Source organism: Galendromus occidentalis, unplaced genomic scaffold, assembly GCF_000255335.2.
Source record: "Galendromus occidentalis unplaced genomic scaffold, Mocc_1.1 scf7180000077451, whole genome shotgun sequence".
Taxonomy (NCBI): domain Eukaryota; kingdom Metazoa; phylum Arthropoda; class Arachnida; order Mesostigmata; family Phytoseiidae; genus Galendromus; species Galendromus occidentalis.
In genome coordinates this window covers 1,250,945-1,274,866 of record NW_003805439.1, presented here as the reverse complement: position 1 = coordinate 1,274,866, position 23,922 = coordinate 1,250,945, and the positions used below count along the sequence as shown (strand labels likewise).

The 23,922-nt window shown below is 52.9% G+C and overlaps 1 protein-coding gene across 1 annotated transcript in view; it reads left to right on the top strand.

The window, feature by feature from the left end:
* The first annotated feature begins 317 nt into the window (after window positions 1-317).
* Window positions 318-23,922, top strand: part of LOC100903561 (monocarboxylate transporter 12) — a 38,078-nt gene continuing 14,473 nt past the window's right edge. The window contains exon 1 of the mRNA XM_003743844.2: window positions 318-744. Within this exon, the coding sequence (XP_003743892.1) occupies window positions 318-744 (427 nt within the window). The remainder of the gene's footprint in view (window positions 745-23,922) is intronic.

Below are 23,922 nucleotides of genomic sequence, written 5' to 3'. Positions count from 1 at the left end.
AACGCCGCGTTCTTTCTGGCAGCGGCTCAAAATCCCGAAGGTACTGTCCTGCAAGGCCGGTCCGGGCTCATTCTTCGTTCATTAGACTTGCTCATCGAAGTATGGTGTTCTTCCTCTTCCCCCTCTGCCGGTGGTGCTCTCAGCAGCGGCTCCACGGACAGTGACGGTGGCATTATCGGGGGTGGTGATCGTTGGTGCGGTCGTCGTTTGCGTTGTCCCCTAGGAGATAGATCCTCAGAGAGCGCTTCCCATGATCTGTGAACATTGGCCGAACCTCAACCCGCCGTAGTGAGATTCGGCATTAAGCATTTGGAGAGATGTCAAAGAAAGAACTTCTCTCGAACTCTACAACGAGCTCGGGAACGAACACTGATGCCGATGACGGACCTCGAGCACGAACGTGGAGCTCGTCTACGCAACAGACGAACACGCTCACCGGAGACGACGCTCCGACATTCAAAGTCCCGGCGCCGACGACTCTCGAGGAACATCGACGTTCCTCCTATGTCGGAAGGGATTCGGCACCCCCGACAGCTACCGCTGCCAATTTGAGCAGACGAGAAGCCGAGCAAAAGATCGCAACTATTCGACAGCATTACTATCCGGAAGGTGAATGGGGCTGGGTCGTTATGGTGTGCTGCTTCACCGTGAATGCGATCACTTACGGGCTCCAGCTGAATTATGCCTCCGCCATGCACAAATACATCGTTCAACGCCACGGACGGGATAAATATTTTCTCGCATGTGAGTACTCTCTCCTGACGATGGATCTCTTCTTGAACTTTGATACGATCATTGTTTTCTGGTATCCTCTCGGAACCTTCGGGAATACTTGAGCAGAGCGTGGGTTTCTGTAGTTGCAATCGGAATTGGTAATTCGAATTTCGATGAATCTTTTAAGCTCTAGGTAGGAAATGCCAATTTCCAAGCTCCGTCAATAGATCGCATTTTTTGCGCATAGCTCCCCCGCAGGCAAAACCTTCCGAGGGATGGGGACTGGGTCGGTCCCAGGAAACAATTCCGTGAGAGAGTACCTCTCGAAAAAAAATCATCTCCGCTTCTCTCGTGACTGACGGCCCTCCTCTTCGCTAATTTGAGTTTAAACATTCTCTGTATGGTCCATTTTTGAGAATGGATTCGCCAACGTGACGCGTGAGGTACGCAATCAAATGCTACTGCTCTAAATTCACACGAGCATCCTCGTGGCACGAGGTTCGCAGTCGATTCAAACTCACCTGAACCTGGACCGGTGAGCTTGCGGCACGTGACGTGTTTGTTGGCAGACAGCTGATTGCCGTGGATGACTCGCTCATAGTATCTGCCTTATATACGTGATGAAGCAGAATAAAATCTGATTCACGCGTAGTCATGGCTCGTTTTGGAGTTCGTTCAGCGCATGCTCGCTCAGCAGTCCCTTGTGTTGCGTCGCATGGTCCCCCATGCTTCAGGTCTTTGCACAATGGACAGCCGTCATTATTTTCGCGTTGTTATCGCCAGCGCTGTGATGGTCCCGATCATAATCATCGATCCAATGGCCCCAAGTCTACGAGCCTCGCGGGCGAGGCGAGAACACCAGATCGTCCGACCGCCATACGATCGGGGAGAGGACGCGAGCGTTTTCGAATTCATTCAATGAGGCATTCATTCGACCTAACTGCTTGTGACCGTCTCCGTTGACACCGGGTGCTATTTCCTCGCAAAGGACGACAATGACAGCTGCGAAGGTTCGACGTGCCATAGCCGACTCGCCTCGACGATCCACCCTTACGACCGTTCCTGGAATTCCGAAGAAGTATTTGCGCTTGAATTCCAAACTCGATTGAGAAGCTGGTGGCGACTCGATTTTTTTCCCGTGACTACAATGACCATTGCGGGGACTCGCCGCTAGCTCCCATGCCCCTCGAGGATCTAGATAGGTTCCACTCGGCATTCGAGGAACGTGTCGGGGGGAGCGGCTCCTAAGCCCCTCACCGGATCGGTACCGCGACGAGGTGAGGGGGTGAGGATGAAAGACGAGAAAACGGGCGAGTCGGAGAAGGATGAAGGGTAGCGGAGAGACCCGGTCGAGGGAGAAAAAAGCTGTAGGCCGGGGATTCGAGAGGAAAGGGGTGAGGAGAACGAGAGAGACGGCCCCTCGAGTGATTGTGAACGTTCGAGCAGAGGCTTTCGGCGTAGCATTTGAGAAATGGAATTGTGCGGTGAGACCCTTTGACATCGTAGAACATTGAACGATCCAGCGCAGCAATGAACACAGGGTAGTAGGCCGTAAATAGAAGGGAGTGGGGGTCACGGTTGTGCGGCAGCAATGCCGGCTCGTGTAAATGGACGAGGAGGTAAGGGTCGGAGGAAATCCCCGATTCGATCTTCGATTTGCCCCCCTCGCGAATACCGGAAAGTCTACAGCACATTTTTCGGCCGCGAAAAAAAAACAATTCTTCTCGTTACGTCTCCCAGATTCTTCGGAACAATGGACGTGCGACTGCAAACATCCGAGAAACCTCTACACGGGGAGTCTTTCTCTCCTTCCGTGCGACGGCATCGTAAACTTATTGAAACAACACCCGAGTTCGGCCAGCTCTGCGGTCAAGAGTTTCGATCAGAGATTGGGTCGGGCGTAAAAATTCCACCGAGCGGGATGGGACGCCTGTATTGCGGATCAGGAGCAGGGCATCGGAACCCAGCCGCAGCCGAGGGTACCGGGACCGTCATCGGGGACCGCTTCGGCAGCTCAGCCCGATAAGAACTGATGCTTGGGAGCCCGAATCGAAACTTTCATTCGGGGCGACCGCTGTCAGAGCCGGTGTCGGGGACGTAAGCAAAAAAAATCATCTCCTACGAGCGAGACGCAACGAAATCAGAGTCAGAACCCGCATCGACCGAGTTGCCCGCTCAACATTGTCATTTTTCGTGTTTGAACTCCGCGCAAAATTAAGTAGTGAAAATCTTTCCGGTCTCTGATCCCCAAAACGAGAGAGAAGAAGAGAAGAGGGAGGGGCGCACGCGACCAAGTGGGTCGGCTTTCATGGAGTTTGTGGAGACTTGGTTCAGTTTACGAACTGGACGTCGTTTCCTTTTTTTACACGGCGTCCCGAGATACACAGACCGCCGAGCGAGCGAGCGAGCTAGCAAGTTAGCGGACGCACTTGCTGGTCGGTCGCTCGGCTGGTTGGCTGGCTGACTGACTGAGATAAAGCCCAAGACGGAAGCAGACGGAGCCGCGCCAGTCTCTTAGGAAGGTTCCTCTTCATCATGAACTCTATGCCCCTGCTCGCGACGTCCTCAGTCGCGGACGGCCGTGCTGGTGGCCTTCGACCAAAAGAATCCAGTGGAACCGCCACCCAAGCAAGCAAGTGCTCAAGCTGGGTGAGTAAGAGGACAATTACTTCGACTACATACCCGGAAGCCCTTCGCTGCCCTGTGTTTTTTTTCATAATTCTGCTCCAAAAAGGAGCACTCGACCTTGCGGCCAAACGGACCACGTCTCGCCATGCCGCACCGACCGGCAACAATGGTCCTCTCGAAATATTCAATTTTCGACCGCAAACTTCCCGGAGAGGATCTCCCGAAGTCTTCTCCCCGTGTTCTCCATTCGTCTTCCCTCCATCTTAGTTCGTCTTCGTTTCGAGATTCCTATCGCTTGCGTTCCGGAGGAACTCCTCGCTCCTTCGTCTTCAGCATTTTTCGCTTCTACTCAGGTCTGATCAAGGATCCGCCCCAATCAAGCATCTCAGGCTTGACAAACGCAGCGTCCCCGTCGGGATAGACTGACATGAGCCCGATCCGTCAGAGCGGGACGGAATTCTGGTCTGGCAACACAGCCTTGCCGGCTGGGCCCTTCGAGCGAAATTCATCTTCACAAGAGTACAATCCAAATACAGGGTCTGGATCTTGCCGCTGATAGAGAAGCTCAGTGCAGTGATACCGAGCCTTAATCGGAGCTAGCCTACTTATTCAGTGGGTCTCCACGAAGGCTAAAATTCTGCTCGGGAGCTCACAACAGTGTTCTGCACCGCTTGTGTCCTCGGGGGAAGAAGAACAGAAGTGGGCGGATCCAGACACTCGAGAGACTTATATGAACGATATATATTGCCATGCAAGCAGTACCTAGGAATAAGCCTTTCTCTGGATTCCCTACCCGGAGACTGCGAGGAATTAAGGGGGTGGGCAACAGGCGATCCCGGCTCCTCCGTCGTCGTGGAGACAGATACAGCCGACTATCCAACATAACAAATCGTAGCAGTCCTCATCGTTGACATCGTTGTACGTTGAACGCTTAATCAAGCGGGGAGAATGCGGCGGGTAGCAAGAAACATAGAGCACCTAATCAATTGGGCAGGAAGGATGCTCTGGCGGATGAGGGCACCTAGACTCGGACCGACTCCGAACGACTCTCTCTGACTGTACGCCCCCTACGGTCCACTCCGGGACTTCTGACTTGCGAGGCGAAAGATCGGAATTCCGGAGCCGGAACGAAGTTCCTAAGCTCGAATTTCCACATCGGAATGCCTCTAAATTAACCTGCGAACCCTGGAAGGCGTTGAATTCAATCCGGAGCAAGCTTTCCAGGCCCCGCGAAAACGGCCTTCCCGATCGTTTATCCTGTCCCGGATGAGGAGCCATCTCGAAAGCTAATGTTTTCGAGTACCTTGAAACGAAGGTTCTACATCTCGCCTTCAGAATCCACGCTCACCTATTTAATATGATCCATGCACCGTTGCACAGCAGATACCTGGGATTTCCTCGTTTGTGTCAAGCACCTCCTATCGATTTGTTCGGATTGCTCATCCAAAGTGAGAAGCCATTCGAGCCGAGCTCTCAAGCGTTAACTTGTACGGCGAAGGACAAGGTGCGGAACAGGCCGGTGCTCAAACTGTCAGGGGAGGCTCATAACTAGGTTCGCGGAAGCCATAATCCTTCAGTTGATGTTTTCAGTCCATCACGACCTGGGCCCGCGCCCCATTCGCTGTTCCACACAGGCGGTCCGCGTTTGATGCTCCCTCTCATCGCTCGCCGGTGATGGGGTTCAGATGGATTCCCCTCCACTTTCGGTTCCGTTTATCTCTCTCCCTCATTTTGAGCCTCGGTCTCGCACTGGTTTCCTCGAATGACTCCAGAACTATTCCCCCTCATAGGATGTCGTCGAACGGCTGCTCGAACCTCCCGCTGGGCTCTTCGTTCCTGAGTCTCGGTCATCCGTGTCCTCCTCCCAAGTATCCCCATTGTTTTCGGGAGCCCATTCATATCGCTCCGCTATCTCACATACATATCTCGAAACGTTTCCTCGGAGCTTCTTTCGCCCATCGTCTGATCCTGACTCCTTGTCGGATCGACCGTCAAGTGCTCCAGCAATCGACGTGGTCCGCTCCACGTGATGGCGGTTTCCGAGGAAGCTCCCAGGCGAATGGCGCTTCTGCTCGCTATGGGAGCGAGTTGATAATAAGAGATTCAGAATTGAGAGAGCTCCGAGTGCCAAGGGAATTCGGTCGAATTATTATTCCTCGTCCGAAGTCGGATCGATCCCGCGGTTCTCCCGCTGATCCAACAGTTGGGAACAGAGGCGCGGCATATGTCGACCCGCAGGTGGATTTCCGATTGACGAAAAGCATCTGGGAGCGTAATGAATCAGCTACATATCAGCTGTACGTTCAGCCAGGCAGAGAGTTCTCAATATCGGATGCTAATGGTCCGTATTCCCCCCACGCGGAAAGTCCATCTGGGATGGAAATCTCGTTTTGCTTTTCCGGGACTTCTATCTTCAGGTGGTCTCATATGAGTCGATATTCTATCGCCCTTATTGCTCGGCTTCTCGAATGCCTTCCTCGGTCATTTGGTTTCCTCTTCCGGGATTCCCGCTCCTGCCGTGCCCTAATGAAAAGCTACAACTTATTAGAGAGGCGTGGTCGCCCTCGAAGTCGCCGTGATATGTGTTCAAATCTCCCACGGGTTGCTTCTCTGTCTATCCCATGATGAGCCTAGGAAATGAAAGATATGCTCGTGCACCATCGAGAAAACAGATCCGCTGAATGGCATACTGATCACCCTCGAGTTTTTGGTCGCTTGGAAGAAAGATCGAGCGGGAGAAGCAATTATATAAAGAGAAGAGAAAAGTTCAAAATCTAGCTCAGCCTCTCTGACGGAGGATTCTGGCTCGAGCCGCAATTAACATTGTAGCATGGCTCCACACCAGCTGTGCGATCCATTCGGGGATTGCAGAACGCAGTAAAGTTTTTGCGGGAGATGACTTTGTCGTCGCAGTGTGAGTAATGACCTCTGAGAGACAGTCCTCGAACAACATGGGGTAGATTCTCGTCGGAGGGCAACATGGCCGAGGAACAGAAAGCCGGACGGACGGAAAAAGCCGAGAGACAGATGTGTCCGTCTCGAATCGAACTTTATTGGCTCGCCTTCAAATTTCTTCTCAATGAAACAAGGCAGAATACTTAGTTTCAATGGTAATTCGGGAGGAACTCGTCCGAAGGGAAACCACCACCGTCCCGGGAGACAGTGGGCGGGAAAGTGGTTTCGGATCGAAGAAGCGTTGAATGACAAATTCTGCGCCTCTCGCATCGGAGAACAATTTTTCAATGGAAACAGCTTTTGGAGCGTATCTCTCGAAAGCATCGGAGATTCTCTCATCGGCGGATCGTTCGGAGAATCACGCTGCAATTTCGGCTTGGGCTGGGACGGGGCACCTGAGAGCAGACATCCCGGGACCACGAAATCCAAAAAAGACAGAGAGACCAGAAAGCTTTTCACGAGAGCATGGGCCGAGACTCGAATGTCTGCCGCTGTGAGTTTCTTTTCTCCCCAAGTAGAAATCTATGGAACGCGTCGAAAGAATCGCTCGCTCCATCGCAAGTCAGCCGCCGCTCTTCGCATTGTGCCGTCTTCGGCTAAAATGGAATGAAGGCAGAATGGACGGTGGGAGCAAGTGCTATAAAAACATTTTGGAATCGAATATTGGTTTTGCCCCGAACGATCGATCGGGCTCTGTTGAGGGATCTACTCTCTAGTACCCCGACCGGAATTCCCTTATGTCGAGTAAAACCCTCGAGTGACCCCGTGATTATTTGTTTATGCGGAATGCGGGGATATTGGGAGAAGAATCGAGTGGGAAAGCAATACTCGTAACGTTTCGTCCGGTGATACGCGGCTCGAGCCTGATGCTCGCAGCCCCCTGGAGCTGCTACTTTGTATATCGTCGTGACGACGATTGGTCTGGCCGAAATTCGAATGCATCGACAGCTATAAACCACAATTGGCCCCCGCGCGCGTGTCCGAGATTTTTAAGAGAGAGTTCGGTTTTTTTCGGGGATCGCTTATGTTTCACGGTTGCTCTCGATGTGTTCGGTGGGGAGAAGGCGATATGGCTGACTTCACCTCCGATATAAGCACTGCCCGTGCAGCGTGCAGACACCGTTCGGCTGACGCGACGGCTAAAAAGTCAGCGCCTGCTCATAACGAGATCCATTCTAAAAGCGCCACTGTGTGGTTTGATAAGGAGCGAAGAAATGGAAGAACGAGGTATCCTTCGACAGAGTTCAGTCCGTCGCGATAGGTCAGCGGCTGTTCGAGGGGACGGTTTGATGTTGGCTGGTCAGAAAGACGGCTCTCGAAAAACGACCAGAATACTTTACGGAGTTACTTGGCGAGACTTCTATCATGTCTCCGGTTCATTCGATGGGTTGACATCATCCAAGCCGTACGCTATACCGGAAGGAGGATTGACGTCGCAGGGTTTTATGTTTATTTTTGCCTCCCCATGCGACGGAATGACGGAAGTCCTACTATTGCCATCGCCATTCGTGGTCCTCGACTCGTTATAGCAGTCGTGAGTCCTCGAAAACAGGAGAAGTGAATATCAAGTCTTCCACTGAAAACGGAGACGCCACGCTACTCAGGAATCCGTCGGGCCAAGCTGCTGCTTTACCATGTGGGGTCTCATTCCCCACGAACTTTGTTCATCGCTAAAACGGGGAGCGCGTTCCGCATCGGCGCGCAGCTTTAATCATTTGACAACAACAACAATAACAGCAACAACAACAACAACAACAACAAGAGCTTGTGCCCCACCGCTGAGTCAACAGTTTCAATCGGTTCCGAGACGTCAACGCAAGAATTCTTGCGCGCCTCGGCTGTCAACAGAGCGGGAATCATCGCATCGTTTTTCCCTTCTCTTCCAATAGACACCCGTTCCATCTAGTCTTGTCGTCAAGAACACCAGCTGTTCTTCTCGCTCAGAGAGTTTCAAATCCATCCGATTCTTCACCGGGGCAATGTTCGAGACGATGTTGGAAACGGATTCTCCCGCCTTGCCTTCCCGGGCCGAGGGAAAGGAGGGCGTTCATCGCGCAGCTAGACCGTAGGAGAAGCTACGATTGGTCGACGATTGAACCCCTAAGAGCTAATCGATTCCTATCATGGCACTCATTCATCTGCTACCTATTTCCACGGGAATTAGTACGGTAGCGAAGAAGGCCCCCACCGTCCCAACGGCCTCAGTTATGCCGCATAGCCCGAAAAGCCCGAACCTTTGTCGCGCCGTATCCCTATTCCCCGAAGCCTACCGCAGAGCATGCCTCCATTGGTGCGGAATGAACCCGTAGCAATTAAATTGGTGGCACCTCTATGTGAAATATTTTGCCGATGTGGTTAGATCCGGGTATTCGTCTATTAGACTTCACCATTCCGTTATGCAACCAATCAATGGGGTGAAGCTATGTCGCAACGGTAGCAGGGTTCACCACTTCATCAACATAGTCTCTCGAGACTTCCCAAGCCGAGTGTTCTTCTTGCCGAGCTATGAACAGCAGCAGCAGCAACGTTATGAACAAGGATGCGGGCCCGTGTTGAAGTACGACGGGTCTCAGTCAATGCAGTCTAGACGGAGCTGTGGACCCTTGCCCTATAGACGTCAGGCAGGGCAGGCAGTGTAATACCTACATGTACCCCGGGAATTCATTGCCTGCCTGCCCGTTCGCCCGGCCGATGGAGGTACGGACGGGCTGCTGACTGAAGCTCATATTCCGTCAGCCCGCCCAATTACCAACAACAACGCCCTGCTAGGACACTCAGTCACTCGAGCAGCTGGTTTCGCGGGCCCACAACGGAGCCGAATGATCTCCTGGGAATCTCAATGTGGAGAGAGGCTATTTAAAAAGCTCAACACTCGGAAAAATTCACTGGCATGGCTCGGTCCCCTCCGGGGCGGAATTTCCGCGAGGATGTCTAAACGGCTTCATACATAATATGTGTGTACCCAGGTGTTGACGATGAGCTCGAGAATGTGTGTGCATCAAGCAACGAATCCCCGAGGACTCGGACACGCTGCGTATCACCCACCGGCTGGCTGTACATGATATTCATCGGTACCCGGCTTCACTCGTAGGAGTGGCTTATTTATATTGACCGTTAGCGGGAATACGCCGCAGCGCTGATGTCACGTTGGTGTGTGTGTACGTGTTCCGGGTGGGCACGTTGTTTTTTGTGGCAGCATCGATGATAGTACCGGAGCTGGGGCTTGGACACGCTTAGAGATACTTCAGCGGCCGATGCCTTGCTGGGCACTCACACCTGTTGTTGTTCGAGAGCTCTACCGCTGCCAAGATTCACAAAATGGTTCCATGGGGCTCTCTCATGAGTGCTCAGCGGATTGTGCGACGGTGCGGTGGTTATCGCGCGATATCAGTGAAGAGTCTTCTCTGCATGAGCTCGGATCGGGGAGGGAAATTCGATTTGTGGAAACGAATCAATCCGAGAGCGGAGCCGTTCGGTTCCGACCGAAAAAAAATCCCGATTGCGTTCTGATATGGCGGGGGAAGAATCACCCGAGGATCAGAAGAAAAAACTGAAATCGACCAATTCACTACCGAAACGATCTGTGACTCCTCGAAATTGACTTTCACGCCTATTGCGTGTTCAACTCGCAGGATAGCGATGCGAACGGGTGGTGTGCGATGCTCTGCAGCAAAACTCACTGGAATGAACCTTCAATATCGGCTGCGCTCGAGGTTGTCAGCGCAACGACGACTCGCTGCTTTTTTTTGTCCTGACCGTATTCGTTGTGAAAATCGCACTTGGGATAACGGAGCTGGCGCCTGCACGCACGCATCGCTCTTTTGTAATCCGTGTCTGCATGCACGACGCTTTCCATGCGAGAGCGCTGAGTGATAGGCTGATTATTTTTCCGATGATCGGCTGGTCGGGCTGACTCTCTTCAGAACTAAGCTCAGAATCCTCGGAAAAAGTTCTCGAAATCAGCGCTCTCACATTGATAGACATCACGTCGGTTATCCAAAAACGCAGGTGATGCATTCCCTGGAACAGAGATGTCAGGCTTGAATTTTAGGCGGGCCACATCCGTGCCCGCGCGCCACCTTAAAAATTTACTTCCGCATAAAAGGAGAAAATATGCCTATCGTCCATGGAACAATGCTTTTCCAGCTTCCGGGGATCGAGGGAAAACTCGTTTGTTCGGTCTTACGGAGGGATTCATCCCACCGATCTCATTCAATCTGCAAGCACTTATTCCAAACGGTCGGCTTCGAGTATGTGGGGAAATAGTGGCCGGCCACAAAAAGAGACCTCGCGGGCTACATGTAGCCCGAGGGCCACGGGTTCGACACCCCTGCCCTAGAACATGGTGATGCCGCAATTCGGATCCCTTTCGAGAGAGGTATCAGAATGACCCGGATCGAGACGATCGAAATCGACGGAGCCCTATCTTGAGCATCCTCAGGATATCTGGTTCTTCTCCGCCCTTCCTGATCTCCTCCCAGCCTGGGAGGAGGCTCCGGTCATCCGAATCATGTCCTCCCAACAAGAGTTCGATATTAAATTCTGGAATGACTCGGCTCGCCACCTCCCACAATACAGACGTTGAATATGGCATCATGAGTTATCGAGACCATCCCTATTGAGCCCGTGCCCTTCAACGGCCCGGGGGACACACTCACACTCCTGAGCTTCTTCAATCGGCTGCGTCAGAGCCCCTGACAATAATTAGTGTTTCATCTCAGGGGCGGGCGCCGCCACTGCATCAAAGAGGTCTTCTCTCAGAGAGCTAGAATCACGCAGGGACTAACTTTTCCAATTTTTTCGGAAATCCCTCCGGGTACTCACGGAGAGCATTTACCCGGAAAGAATATGAGCGCAGCTAGGGAGTCCAACTAGTTCACGGGAGAGGTTCGTGATCACTCTATGGACGGGCACGGTCACCGTTTGATCTTTCTTTCCCCTCTTTCTCGAGAGCCTCGGTGTCGGAATGGTCCGCCTCGCAGTCTTAGTGCCACGCTCGAGTTAATTGCGGTTTTAATTAAGTCAGGAGACGATGAAAATAGATTCTACAGAAAGCGAATGAACCCATTCTGTCAAGCCGACAAAGTTCCCCGTCCACTCCTTCGACTTGTCGCCCTTCCTGCTGCATTCTTCTCTCCTCGATTGACGAAAAAGCCGCAGCATACGGTGGTCGTCGTCGCTTGATTGAGAATCCACGATGGCTTTTTGCTGCTTATCGGGATTCGATAAATTACGATCAATTAGATAGTATCACCGACCGTGGAACAATCGACGAGAGCTCGCTAATAGTTGCGCGGGCTCGTGAAACGACATTTAATTCAAGCGGAGTCGTCGTAAAACCTCGCGGTCGTCCCAACGTTTCGGGAGCGAGCTCCCGTGGCAAACGTCCTCAAGTGGGGCCGGAGTTTTAATTCGATGTGACGGCTCGAATGAGTTCGGCTTCGAAGAAGTCTCAATCGCTTGGAAGTCCGGCTGTCTTGCCGTGATGAGACATCTTTAACGAACGACTAATGGAAAATATTACGCAGATGAATCATGTCCGAGTCTTCCGCTGGTGCGCGACGATGTGAACACAGGAAGTGAAAATCGCAGATACATACATTCCAAGGGCTACGAAAAGCGAAAAATAGCGACGGAGTGCAACCGGATGTTTTGATGGCTTCCTCGATAGATCAAGCTTGCGAGCGCGAGTTTCACTGAGCCCGATCCACAAGCAAGCCACAGCCCACGTGGTGTGGGCCGTCGTCTCCGTTGTCGTTTCCCCGATGCCTCGACGAGAACCCTCGGGCCATCAAAAAGACTCTGGGGAATCAACGGTCGCCAAGTCGGCTTCCTAGTCAGCCGAGCCGCCGCCTGCTTGCCTGGCCGAACGACCGGCTGGCCGCCTGTCCGCCCGTTGCTTGCCTGGCTGCTTCCTTTCCTTCGCTAAAGAGGCTTGGCAAGCCTGCCCGATTTCAGCAGCCTCGGAGACTTGTACGTCATCTGTACGTCGCGTCGTCTCCGGCGGGGCGGCCGGTCAGTCTGACGAGCCGCGTGCCCGGGATGGCTGTCACCGAAACGTAACATTTCTCAGCAGCTCGGTGGAAAAAATCTGCTCTGCCAACTAGCCTGGACAGTTGATCGTACACCCCATCCGACTGATCAAACAAAATAAAGAGACTCGCTCCATCGCTAGTTCGAAGGTTTTTGGCGCCCCTTGCTCCACAGCGACGGACGACGACAGATCGTTGGCCTCCCCAAATGAATCCAAGGCTTCTCTTGGCTCGGGTCGCCGTGTTTCAACCCGGTGTCCCGGCCTCGACAAGGGGCTCCGACCCGGCCCCGGCTGCTAGTCTGCCCTGGAGATCATCCATCCGCTCGTCGGTTACCCCTTTCCTATTGAAGCGCGGGCGGAAGCTGCTGCCATGAGGAGCTGGACATGTCTTCAAAAGGACGATGTTTCCATTGCGGCAGTGGCTCATTTCGGCCGTGCCTCCTTACTCAACATTCCAACACACACGTCCGATCAATGGTGCGATTTCAGCCTATCCTGTATCAATCATCCGCGTGGGCCGAGCACAAAAAAAAAGAAAGACCTTGGGGTGTCCGGTACAGCAGCGGCCGCGGCGAGGATGACGACGGTGACGGCGTCCGTTTAGGGTAAGCAGAAACACCCGAAATGGCTAACGGACTGACGGGCGGCAGGACAGACGAACAGACGGAGGAACGAACGAACGGACGTGCAAGCCGGCAGACCGGCGGCGAGCGTGTACGCGTGCACCGCGCTCCAATCAAGCCCATAAATCGACGGCGGCGTACAACAGCATCCGCATACAAGGCCACACGCATGCGATAAGGATAAGCTTTTCCCGCCTGTGTCATCGCTGTTCTGGACGCTGCGTTAGCTGACTGGCCCATTAAAATGCAAGATCTTCGTCAATGGATTCGGTCGGGGACAGGAACACAAGACGGCGGATTTTTGTTTCGACGCAGCGATCAGTCTCAATGTCGAGGCGGTACTGCTCAGAGAAGATCCATGCTTGCGGTCGGAGCTCCCTATCGTTGCGGGGACCGCGTGGCATTCCCCTCGAAACAGAAGGGAGCAAACTAAACATAGGGACGCTATCCAAGGAGAGAAAGAAGTTTTCTCTCTCGTTATACGACCGTTGACTAGCGCACAGTGCTTTCGGCATTTTCGGTTCAGCGTCAGACCGACTCGCTATGGATCCGTCCGTGAGTGGGATATGAAGTTTTTCAGTGCCACGGAGCTGCTGGAAAGTTTCAGGGATTAGCCAATCGCAGGCCGGAGTGAACATTAGCGATCGCGGTCTTTCTCCGGATGGTCTTTCGGAGCACCCGTCGTCGTTGCTCTGCGAGGTCGAGAGGAGGGTTGCTTGCGCTCGCTAATCAAACTCAATGGACCCCTCGAGCGGCGGAACTGCGGCGAGGAGACAATGCATCGACGTGTTCGATCACATTGTCAATCGGGGGGAGCGAGGATGAGAGGGCGCTCGGTCAACTGGACCGATAATCCACGTATGGCAGAAGAAAACATACGTCAACTACTCGAGAGGGGAGATGCCGAAAGCCGTGATGCAGTCCGCTATCTGACCCTTGTCGCTTCACCGAACTTACTCAGTGAGTGAGTGAGTGATTGATCGACTCACTGACCGACTGACTCAGTGAGAGAATGAGTCTCAGGACCATCGCGTCACCCGCTCGACCGACGGAACGACCCGCCAGCTATCCACGGACCGGCCTCCGCAAGCCCAGTCTCTGCGGCCTGGGCATTCCGTTGTGTAGTGAGTAATGGAGCGTGGTCATCTGTCCAATATCCGGCCCGGGCTCGAACGGCTTCCTCGAAAGACTGAGCTGACTAACTGTCCTCTCGGTAGTCAGCGCTCGTGGAACGGATCCCCCTCCTTCTCCGTTGTCTTTTCTCCCGGTAGGAGTGAGTGTCCTCGATCTCGTTGTTCTCCACCCGCCTTGTCCTTCCGCTATTCTTCTCCTCCTCCTCGTCCTCGTGTCATTCTCTCGCTGGCTGTCCACGCTGTTCCGCCAGCTCTGCTCGGTTGGTCTCCGACGACGCCGGGAACAGCACGGGGAGCGTGACATGACGCGATCGATGCCAGATAAGAACAACATGTTGTGACGATCTCCGCACACGTCGGTGCCCTATGCGAATGCGTCGGGAGCTGAGGCGAGCACCCGGTCGACGCGGGCGTATTCTGTCGGGAGGAGCATCCGATCGGATGGCTTCGGCAGCGAAAATTCTGAAATCGCTCCCGTCGCATCGTCAAACACCTTCCGCCGGCGGTCGCACGCCCCATTTGAGGCGCATCCACCGCGAATGAAATCATTGAAACTGTGATTTTTATCATCAGCATTATATCTAAAAAGGATTGCTGGCGGTGAGCGACGACGCTACGCTCGAATTCTCCGAAGGCTCCTCGAAGGCTTCATCACCGTCTGTGAAACGTCGCACGTGTCGTGGAACAAAGCCGATATGTGAATTCTATGATGATGTTTTAGTCTACGAGAGTTTTGATCGATTTCCTCTGGATGAGCGTCCTATGGTTGTTTCCAAGAATATTGAGAGCAAGCTATCGTGCAATGATGATCGAAATCAAACGACGGTGAATACGAAGGGTTTTCAAGGCGTTGTGTGAAAACGCAAACAACGAAATACGTCGAGCCCCGCGTCGGGGGAGGAAGTGGGGCAGAATCGAGCTCATGGAGTATGGAGCGGGGAACGAATAACTGCCGCATGACACGACGCCAGTGAAGCTTGCGTCGCATGAATGCAACGCTTCCATACAGATATTCGTGAGACAGACTCACCGCGATCGAGGCTCGAGAAAACCTCACTAACGTCAAATAGATTCACCTGGACACTGCTCGGGGAATACCGCTGTCAAGACAGCACATCACGTCAGACTTCTTCAAGATGAAGGCCGGTGAGGCGGAGGAGATCGAGGGATCCTCAGAACACTTCTTGTCAAGTCAGTGTATTCTTCATTTATGACCGCCATTCTTTCCCCGACGTTGGATAACTTTCCACTTGATATTTTCCGGGGACGAGATCGGGCCGAGGATCCAACGAGCAATGACGATGGAATCTACAAAAAGCTTACCACTCGGTGGTACTTATCCTTTTGGCATGCGATAGCGTTGGATGCGAGACGGCGCAATGAACCTGCGATCGTCTCACGGCCAAAATGCCGAAAAAAAGAAATGAAAAACTCGTGGAAAAGACTCTCATGCTCGAGCCTGGTCGGTGGAAATTCTCCCTCGATGCACAAGCAGTCAAATGAGTCATGGGTCACTAAGTCCATTGCTATCCTAATAACACAACACAGCAACAAGGGGGACAGTTTCGGCTCGTGTTAGAGTCCGAGGAAGATCCGGGAAGCTCGCTGTCGACGAGAATCTCTCACGAGCGCGAACTCGTTGTGCAAAGTGTGATTTATCGAGTCCGAAGTGTGTTGAGGCAGTCTATATAATCGCTCGGACTTGTAAGTAACACCGGCATTCTAAGAATGCTCTTCCAGAAGCACGGAGTTTCCATCGTTTTCCCCCTATTATTATCAATACATATTAATTTATTCCAGTAGATTCGGCGAGGCTCGCGGCTTCCGCAGCCTGCCAGGTCATTAATTGAAAACGTGGCTGCCGTCCATCAAGTCCCCGTGATTTGCATCATATGATTTTCTCATACGACGCCGACGCCAAAAGTGCATGGACATTCGAGCATGCGCTGCCTTCGCCGAACTGTGACCACGTGTCGGGAGACGCTTGGTTTTCCGGAGTTTAAGTTGTTCACTGGAATCGAAATCCCAATCAAATTCTCTTCGGGGCCTGACTCTTCGCTGGATAGTATCCCAGAGTCCTCATGCGTCTCAGATTGAGTCGCCGCGAAACACGCAAGACTTCCATGATGATCCCGGCTTTGTAATCGATTCTACAATTTCTGAGGAGCTTCGTCGTCAGCGGAAGAAGAAGTCTAATGCGAAAGTGAGAAGTCACGGTCGATTATCGTTTTTCTATCCCTCCTCATCCTCTGCCGGTGACTGCATGCGGGACCGCGATCCAGCCCCGCTCACGTCATGGTGAGCTCCACCCCGAGAAGTCGCCAATGACAGCCGATGACGATTTTGGAGGCGTAATTTGGGAGACGTCGGGTCGCCCACAGACGGATAGGATTCCCTCGAAGAGTTCCGCTCTGAAACAGGAGTGGTTCTACCGTAGTTTTTACAGAAAGCCAGAGATCCATTGGGTTCTCAGGTATCGATGTATCTCGATTTCGCTACTCATCTTTGAGTTAGCCCGAGATTTCGTTCCGCCTGTTGGAACACTCCTTCCGGAAGCGGAGGCTGTCGCATCTTGACGGCGGAGGAAGGATTCGAAAGGCTAGCGGGTCGAGGAATGCGACGAACGAAAGTGATTCGGACCCGATCCATTCCATGGAGGGCGCTTTTCAGGGGCGACTCGGCGGAGTATAGCTACCTGGAACCCTCCGTGGAAAATTTCGAACGGTCGAGAATCGGAGCGGAGTAAATCTACGATTAATGTGGGCAGATTAGGCATCGAATCTTAATCACGCCCGGGCTCGAATGAACATTTTCAATGAGCTCCGAAAGCTAATTGGAAAGTTCGGGATTCTCTCGCGTAGACCGTGTAGATTAGCTTCGCCGAAAGTTTCTTTTAGACACGCTCTATTCTCCGTATTGGAAAGCCTCATTTATTTGAAGCATGTTCGAACAAAGCCAGCGAATTGCCCGGTAAGGATCCGTCCCGAACTGATTATCGCTAATCTGCCAGAAACGCGGGATAGAGAGCATAGGACGGAGAATTAAATTTTCCTTCGATTCACCTGGCGCTCACCAATTCCTATCACAAGCTGAAATTCATTTGACGCGAAGATCGGCGTGAAACTCGGCTCAGAGTCCGGATCGATGGAATTTTCATCATTGAGAGGTCCTTCGGAAGACGAGCACCTGTCTGCGTCATGGTGCCAAGCATCCGATCAAGAAATTACGACAACACGTCGCTCAGAAAACCCTTTGTTTCGGTAAAATTGCTCATTACGCGCAGCGTTCCGTACCTAATTGTGAATTCGATGAGATAAGCGTTGGACGTTTAATCACACTGGAAACAGACTGCTCACCTGTTGCTTCTGGTGTTGTCCCCAAAGGCACGAAAGAATCATTAGAAGCGTCCGTCGTGAAATCTTCTTACAACTTTTCTTTTCCGACTCATTACCTTGCCCGATATTGGCCGCCTGGTCGAGGAGCAGATTTTGGCGATCTTCCTGTAATGTCGACTTCAAAGACCCGAAAACGATTGATCAGGCTTGCAGGACGGTATTCAATTAAGAAGTTTCGCTAGCAATACGTTCGAATTCTTCGCAAACGAGGGAATCAAAAGCAAACTTGTGTCGAGTGGGATCGCTTTGGGAATACTTGAACGGGATTCTCGCATGATATGGTCATCCAATCACCTTTCTCTACGGGTATGGTGATGCAATTACAGCTCGTGTTCATTTGCGCCATTCATCGTGTGATCTTCTCCTCTGATGTGACCGCTCTGTATAAGAGATTCTGCATAAATAGTGAATAAGTCACTCGAAACTCGTGTCGGATCGTTGAGTCGTGAGTTCGATCCGGTCGTGTAGTACGCTGCGCGGGCCGCTGTCGGTCGCGACCGTGGTCAGCTCATCGCGAGTGGTTCTTTCGTCGTCGCGGTCGAAGAAAGTTATCGCCACCGGGTTCGCAGAAGTTCAGGTACACCGAGCGGGAATCCGTTCCGAATCCTCGAGAGATGAGTTCTGATTCGACGGGGGCTGAGCGGTTCTTTGAGATTTTTTTGGATTGTGGTCTTGATGTGTCCCTTTGATATTCTTCCTCAAGTTTTAACGCTCAACCCTGCAATAGGGACATCCCCATAGTACTGTTCCGCCATGTCTGAGCTAGTACCCCAATCAGGCTGCAATCCACACATGCTGCTGATAGTACGCGAAAGATCGCCCTTGTCGAGGGGCGATACACATAATGCGGTAGAAGCAATTCGCAAAGCCCGTGTCTTGTGGTTTCTGCGAGACTTCCGCACTCTAATTCCGCGGTCTAATTCGCGAGCCTTGGGTACTGACAGCGGAGAATGTTCGGCGAGCGGATGATGTCATCGGAATTCGGAAGGCTTGTCGCTTAAGGAAACTATGATCTATGGCATGTGGTGCTTGACATATGACCGACGTTTCTGGACCTTCCTCGATGCGAGTAGAGCACACGGGCAACCCTTGACAGCCTTGCCCGTCTGCTCTACGAACCCGTTTCGAATTGAATACCCTCACACCGAGACCTGTTTCAATCGTGGCAGTCGAATCAGCTGACGCGTCGGGCATCGTTCCCGGCATGACCCTCAGCTGAGACCTGAGACGAGGAACAGGAGTCATTCGTTTAATTTTCGATGAAGGACTTCTGAGAGAACGTACGGGGTGGCGTCTGAGATTCTCGCGAATGAAACGACAAAACAAGACATCGATTTCCGAACACGCGTCTCGGTGGCTTTCTCGACCGCATGAGCAGGCTGCGGATAACTTTTTCGTGACGACGACATCCACCGTTTCCCGCTGCCGAATTGTCGGAGCGTTTCTTCGAACGAGTGCTGTCTCTAGTTCTGTGCTGTAATTGTTGTTGCACTTTACAGTTCTGACAGCGGCTGTCGCTATCAGCGGCTGCTCTGGGGGAGCGCCGCTTCCCTGCGATCACTTTTGGCGAGGCGAGATGTCACGACAAGAGAAGCCATCGCTGCTTGAGATTGAATCATTTACCCGATCATGCCGTCAGAGAAGGTTACGATATCATGCCCATGATCGGCATGTGCCGCCGATTCTGCCAACATACTTAGAGGTGCGAGAAGCCCGGCTATTTTCTAGTTCTATTCTGACACTCTATCGCACTGAGTTTCAGTTCTATTAGACGGAAGACTCGAGCCAGGTCTTGCTTTCCGCGAACGCGGCTCGATGAAGGATTCTCCCCGGAATCTTACTGGGCGTTTCAATGCGGGAGGGAAATAATGAAATGGAATCGAAGATCGATTCCGGCTGCGGACAAATCTCTGACTTGATCACCTTTCTAAGTTCGGATTCCGATTCTCGTGTGTTCCCCGTAAACAATCTCGGGGATTATCAGAATTGCGCTCCTTATAGCCAGGGACCCGAGCTTGATGCACGCCGAATCCTTCCGCTTCTCTTCCTTGAATTCCTTGCCCACTTCCCGTTTTGATTGGGCTCCGACGGCAGCTGGACGGAATGATCTATCCCACGCATGCGAATCTGATATGCGCACAATAACATAATTATTGCATGCGGATCGGGATCCCAACCAAGTCGAGCCGGTCAGGAGTCGCCAGAAAGGAAGTCCGACGCTCCCGCTGGTCGGGAGATCCGCAATGGCAAAGGAGGTGATGAAAAGATACGGGGAACTGGGAAGGGAGGGATTACTCTTCCGGACGAGTCGGGACTCCTTCTATCCTGTATCGGTTCTGACAGCAACAAGCCCGCAGAACAGAGAGCATCGATACGAACAGCGTCGGCGCGATCATCAGGGTCACAGTCCGATGGGAGTTTGGCCCACTTGGTGGCTTGAGGAAGAAAGCCTTCGGGAAAACTCCGACACCGAAGAGACACCGAGCCGTAGTCGAGATGGAAGCCTTAGATTCCACGCTGGATCGCCGTCAAGCTTCTTGTCCGGAGGTGCTGTATGTAGATACCTGAAAACCTCTGGATATATCTCGAGCAGGGAGGCTCTGCATAAATCTGCTCCAACATCGAAGCTCGGAACACCAGGGACGCGTTCCGTAGCCCCTCCAACAGGAGCATCTCCAACGACAGCGCGGTTTTTTCTCCTGAACGAGCAAGGGTTCAATTCCGCAGCTTCTGACGGACAGTCTCTACGTTTTTATCATTCGAGGAAAAAAGCCTCGCGCAGCGAACAAGTATGTCACGGTCCGGATCGCTGTCAAGGTGGGATGAGACTGGCGAGCCATGATTCCGTCGGACCGATTCAATACGGTGAACACGGTCAGCTGAGCTCGACTGGATTCCGCGTCGGCGCCGGCACTTGCATAATACATATTTATTCCTCTCATGGCAGATTCCCTCGCTCATTCGGCTCAATTCCTACTCTCGACTTCGGTGCTGTACGGAGCTGCCCAAGTATTTTCGGGCGAGCATTGGGCAGCTCTCCAAGAGCGCATGTTCCATCTAAACACTCAAAACACGCAAAACCGCGCGAGGGAAAAAGTTAACGAGGAACAAAAAAAGCGATGCGTGAAGAGATATCCCGATCCAGAGAGGACCCTTGATGATTCCGCGCGCATGCCGCAACGCACCACTCGTCGGCGATAATGAGAGTTATCGCAGATGATGCCGATTAAACCCAGCCTCATCAATCTTCGGCATTCCGGAGGAGCTCTTCCCATTCCACAGCTCGTTTTCGATCCGTCGTCAATAAATAATTTATGCTGATTGTCTGGGAATGTTTTGAGAGATCGTGGGTTCTGAACCCTGAGCGAGCGTCCCCTGGGCCCGATGCTGTTCGCGAAAAGATTCCACAAACGTCTCCAGCGGAGACCAGGCTTTTGGGGCAAAAGCCTGCCTCAACACATGGAGTTCGCATAACCCGATCCTGCCCGGTCGTTGTGTTTTTCATTCTCTCATTTTTCTTCGAGCCCACCCCCTTGATTCCATTCCGTCAGAACGAGTCTGAGAGGACTAGAGGGGGAAACGCGGCGCGGATACGCCTCTGAATTCGACGCTTGCGTAAAATTCACCCGTTTAGATCGACCGGATCTGACCGTACGAAAATAACCGGAGGCCTCTGGAGACGAAAGAGACACGTTGACTCGATTGAAATCGGCCGGAATCGAGAACTAACCGATTTCGACTCCACGTTCGCCTGAGGCTGATGATTCCGTCGCAGCTTCTGAATGATGTCTGAGTATAATTGCGAGGCAATTTCTGAGCAAATTTATCGGTTTTTGTATAAATACAGACTCACTTTGTGAGCGGCCGATCATTCGATCGCTCAGTCATGGTCGAACATGGGCAGCGCTTCGCTGACTGAGAGCAATTTTGCTGTTTCGAGTGTGCTAAATAGCGAAAGACATCTTCTGTCATCGTGGCATCGGCTCGGACACCCATCTGACTTGAATTTCTGGCGAAGCCGGGGCCTCGTAGCCTCCGCCAAATCTTGACTGGATTCCATGCGTGATCGTAACTGAGTTCGCCAGAGGCTTCTCAGGATGCTTTTTTCCCCCATCTGCCGTGAGCTTGCCTTCAGCGAGTCGATGCTAATTCCATGATTAGCAAATGAATGAGGTGCCGCTTCCGACAGAATCCCCGATCAAAATGAGGTGATTCGCGAAGAAATCCCCGCAAGACGGAACTGTTGAGCGGCCCCTCATTCAGAGGTGCCCAGAGTCGGGACGTCGTCGGTCCACTGTTCAACGTGATCGAACACGGAAACAGGGTCGATCGAGAGTCGTCGTCTCGAGTCGGAGAGAGGTCAGGTGAACACATCTCGCTTCTTTGGATCGCTTCAATAAGTCGACCGAAAGAGGTAGTCGGAACGATTGACCAACTCACTCTCTGTGAGAATGTTTTGCCGCTCTGTGATCATCAAGTTGGTGTCGATATCGAATGATATTTCCTCGTGCAGCGTCCCCCGCTGAGCGCCTGGGGGTTCTCTCGATCGACGTCGACGGCGCCAGTTCCCAACGGTGCCAGGCCGACCGTTCCCGCCGAGAAAGCGTCCGCCCACCGTTTGCTTTCTCTCTCTAGAGGTCGAGTCGAGACTCTTGTGGGATTTTTCATCCGACAGAGAGATATTGTACTCGTGCACGGAGCGGCCATTGTCCCTCTTCTCCTCTCGCGTTTCCCTCACCTCCGACTGCCGCTCCCACCCGGCCTGCCCACCCGCCCGTCCGCCACCGTTGTCTGGTCACAAGGTATTCGGCGATTTATTTTCTTTTGTCATCGCCGTCTACGGCCGGTGAAAGCAGCCGCGGCACCGCGGAACTTTGCTAATAGACACGATGCAAATGAAAGGTTATTGGGCGCTCCGCGGAGCCGGGTCTTCGAGATGGCATGGATTCGCGCCCCATGGGATCCCGAAGCTCCCACCGCGCACAGGGAAGAAGAAAAACGGAGCCAGAAAACCTTCCCTAATGTACAACCGCTGTCGTTGCCAGACTTGGCACACTGGTAACGACGACCGAGACGACCACAACCAGGTCAGCGGCATTTCTTTCAAGGCACACACTCGCTATCTGGCCACGCGCATCCACAGAACGAGCCGAGGACAAAAAGTCTTCAGAACGATGCAAATTCGCGAGACAACATTCTTATAGTGGAAGGAAAGAGCGAGGAATAAAGTACGGACCTGGGGAGACAATGTCACCGCTTCCTCGACGTTTGCTTGCGGTGTCGGCCGACTTCGAATTCATCCGTTCGTTCATTCATTCGCTCGCCCGTTCTCTGCGTGACTCGAAGAAAGGCTTGCAGCGTCATGCGTATCCGGCCGGCACTCTTGCACTTTGAAAACGTCTACAAAACGTTCCGGAGCCGGTCGCTCCTGCGCCTGCTGACTATGACGCGTCGTCGTCGCCAGAGCCATCGTCGGCGTTCAGTGAGTTCCAGTTGGCTTAATCTACGCGCGGAAAATCTCAACCCCTACCTGACTGAGATAAGTTATGACTCCTTTCACCCGCCTGCCGCCAGCGTTCGAGTTCGCCCAGTCGGATGCGACCGCGGGATTTTCGGCCGCCCCTTCCCCCTTCGGTGAAACGCACTTCGGCTGCCCGTGCTTCCGTTCCTCCGTCTATCCATCGTGTCGAGGTGCTAAGTCCTCCGGGCCGAGATGTACTCGTCTCACGCGGAAGCGATTCGGTAGACGAACGGGGAGCAGCTTTCGAACTAGACTGTCGAGCCGTTCCTCTGGCGATGCGTCTGTGCGGATCGGGTGCTCGAAGAGCTTCGAGCGCCACAGTCGTCAACCTCGCCCCGGGAAAGTGGGAGAACCGGTGAACAGAAAGCAGCTCCTGTTCGCGCGCTCTGCTCTCCTAGAGATTGCTCTCGTTCCTCTCTGCAATGCAATAGCTTTCAATCATCGATACGGCAAGGAGGTCGATGTCCAATCGAACGTCGAGCTTTTTCCCTGTGCCCTCGAGTTTCCTGATCATCGCTGAGCGCGAGTCGACCGGGAGAAAAAAAGGGCTGGGAACAGCAGGTGATGCAGAATCGAAACGGGCGTCGTCGGAACAATCCGTTCGCGGGGCGGACCGAATGTTACACTATTGGCATCGATGATGCACTTTCCGGAAACACTCTCGCGGCGACTCCCGGGACACCGCCATAGAGGCTCAGTCGCCTTGAATTGCCGCTCGAGAAGCTTTGACGCAAGCGTTTTGAAGAGGTTTCCCGAGGGAACGCCTGTTTACGGGCGTAACGCTCGATCCCAGTCTAAATCAAGAGGTTGACTGCGCCTCGACGAGCTCAAGCCTCTTGATCCCACCCAGGGAATCCGTCGCTCCTCGCTGAGTAGTCGGATCAAGTGAGATCTATGAGAGGGATTCCGAATCGGTTCA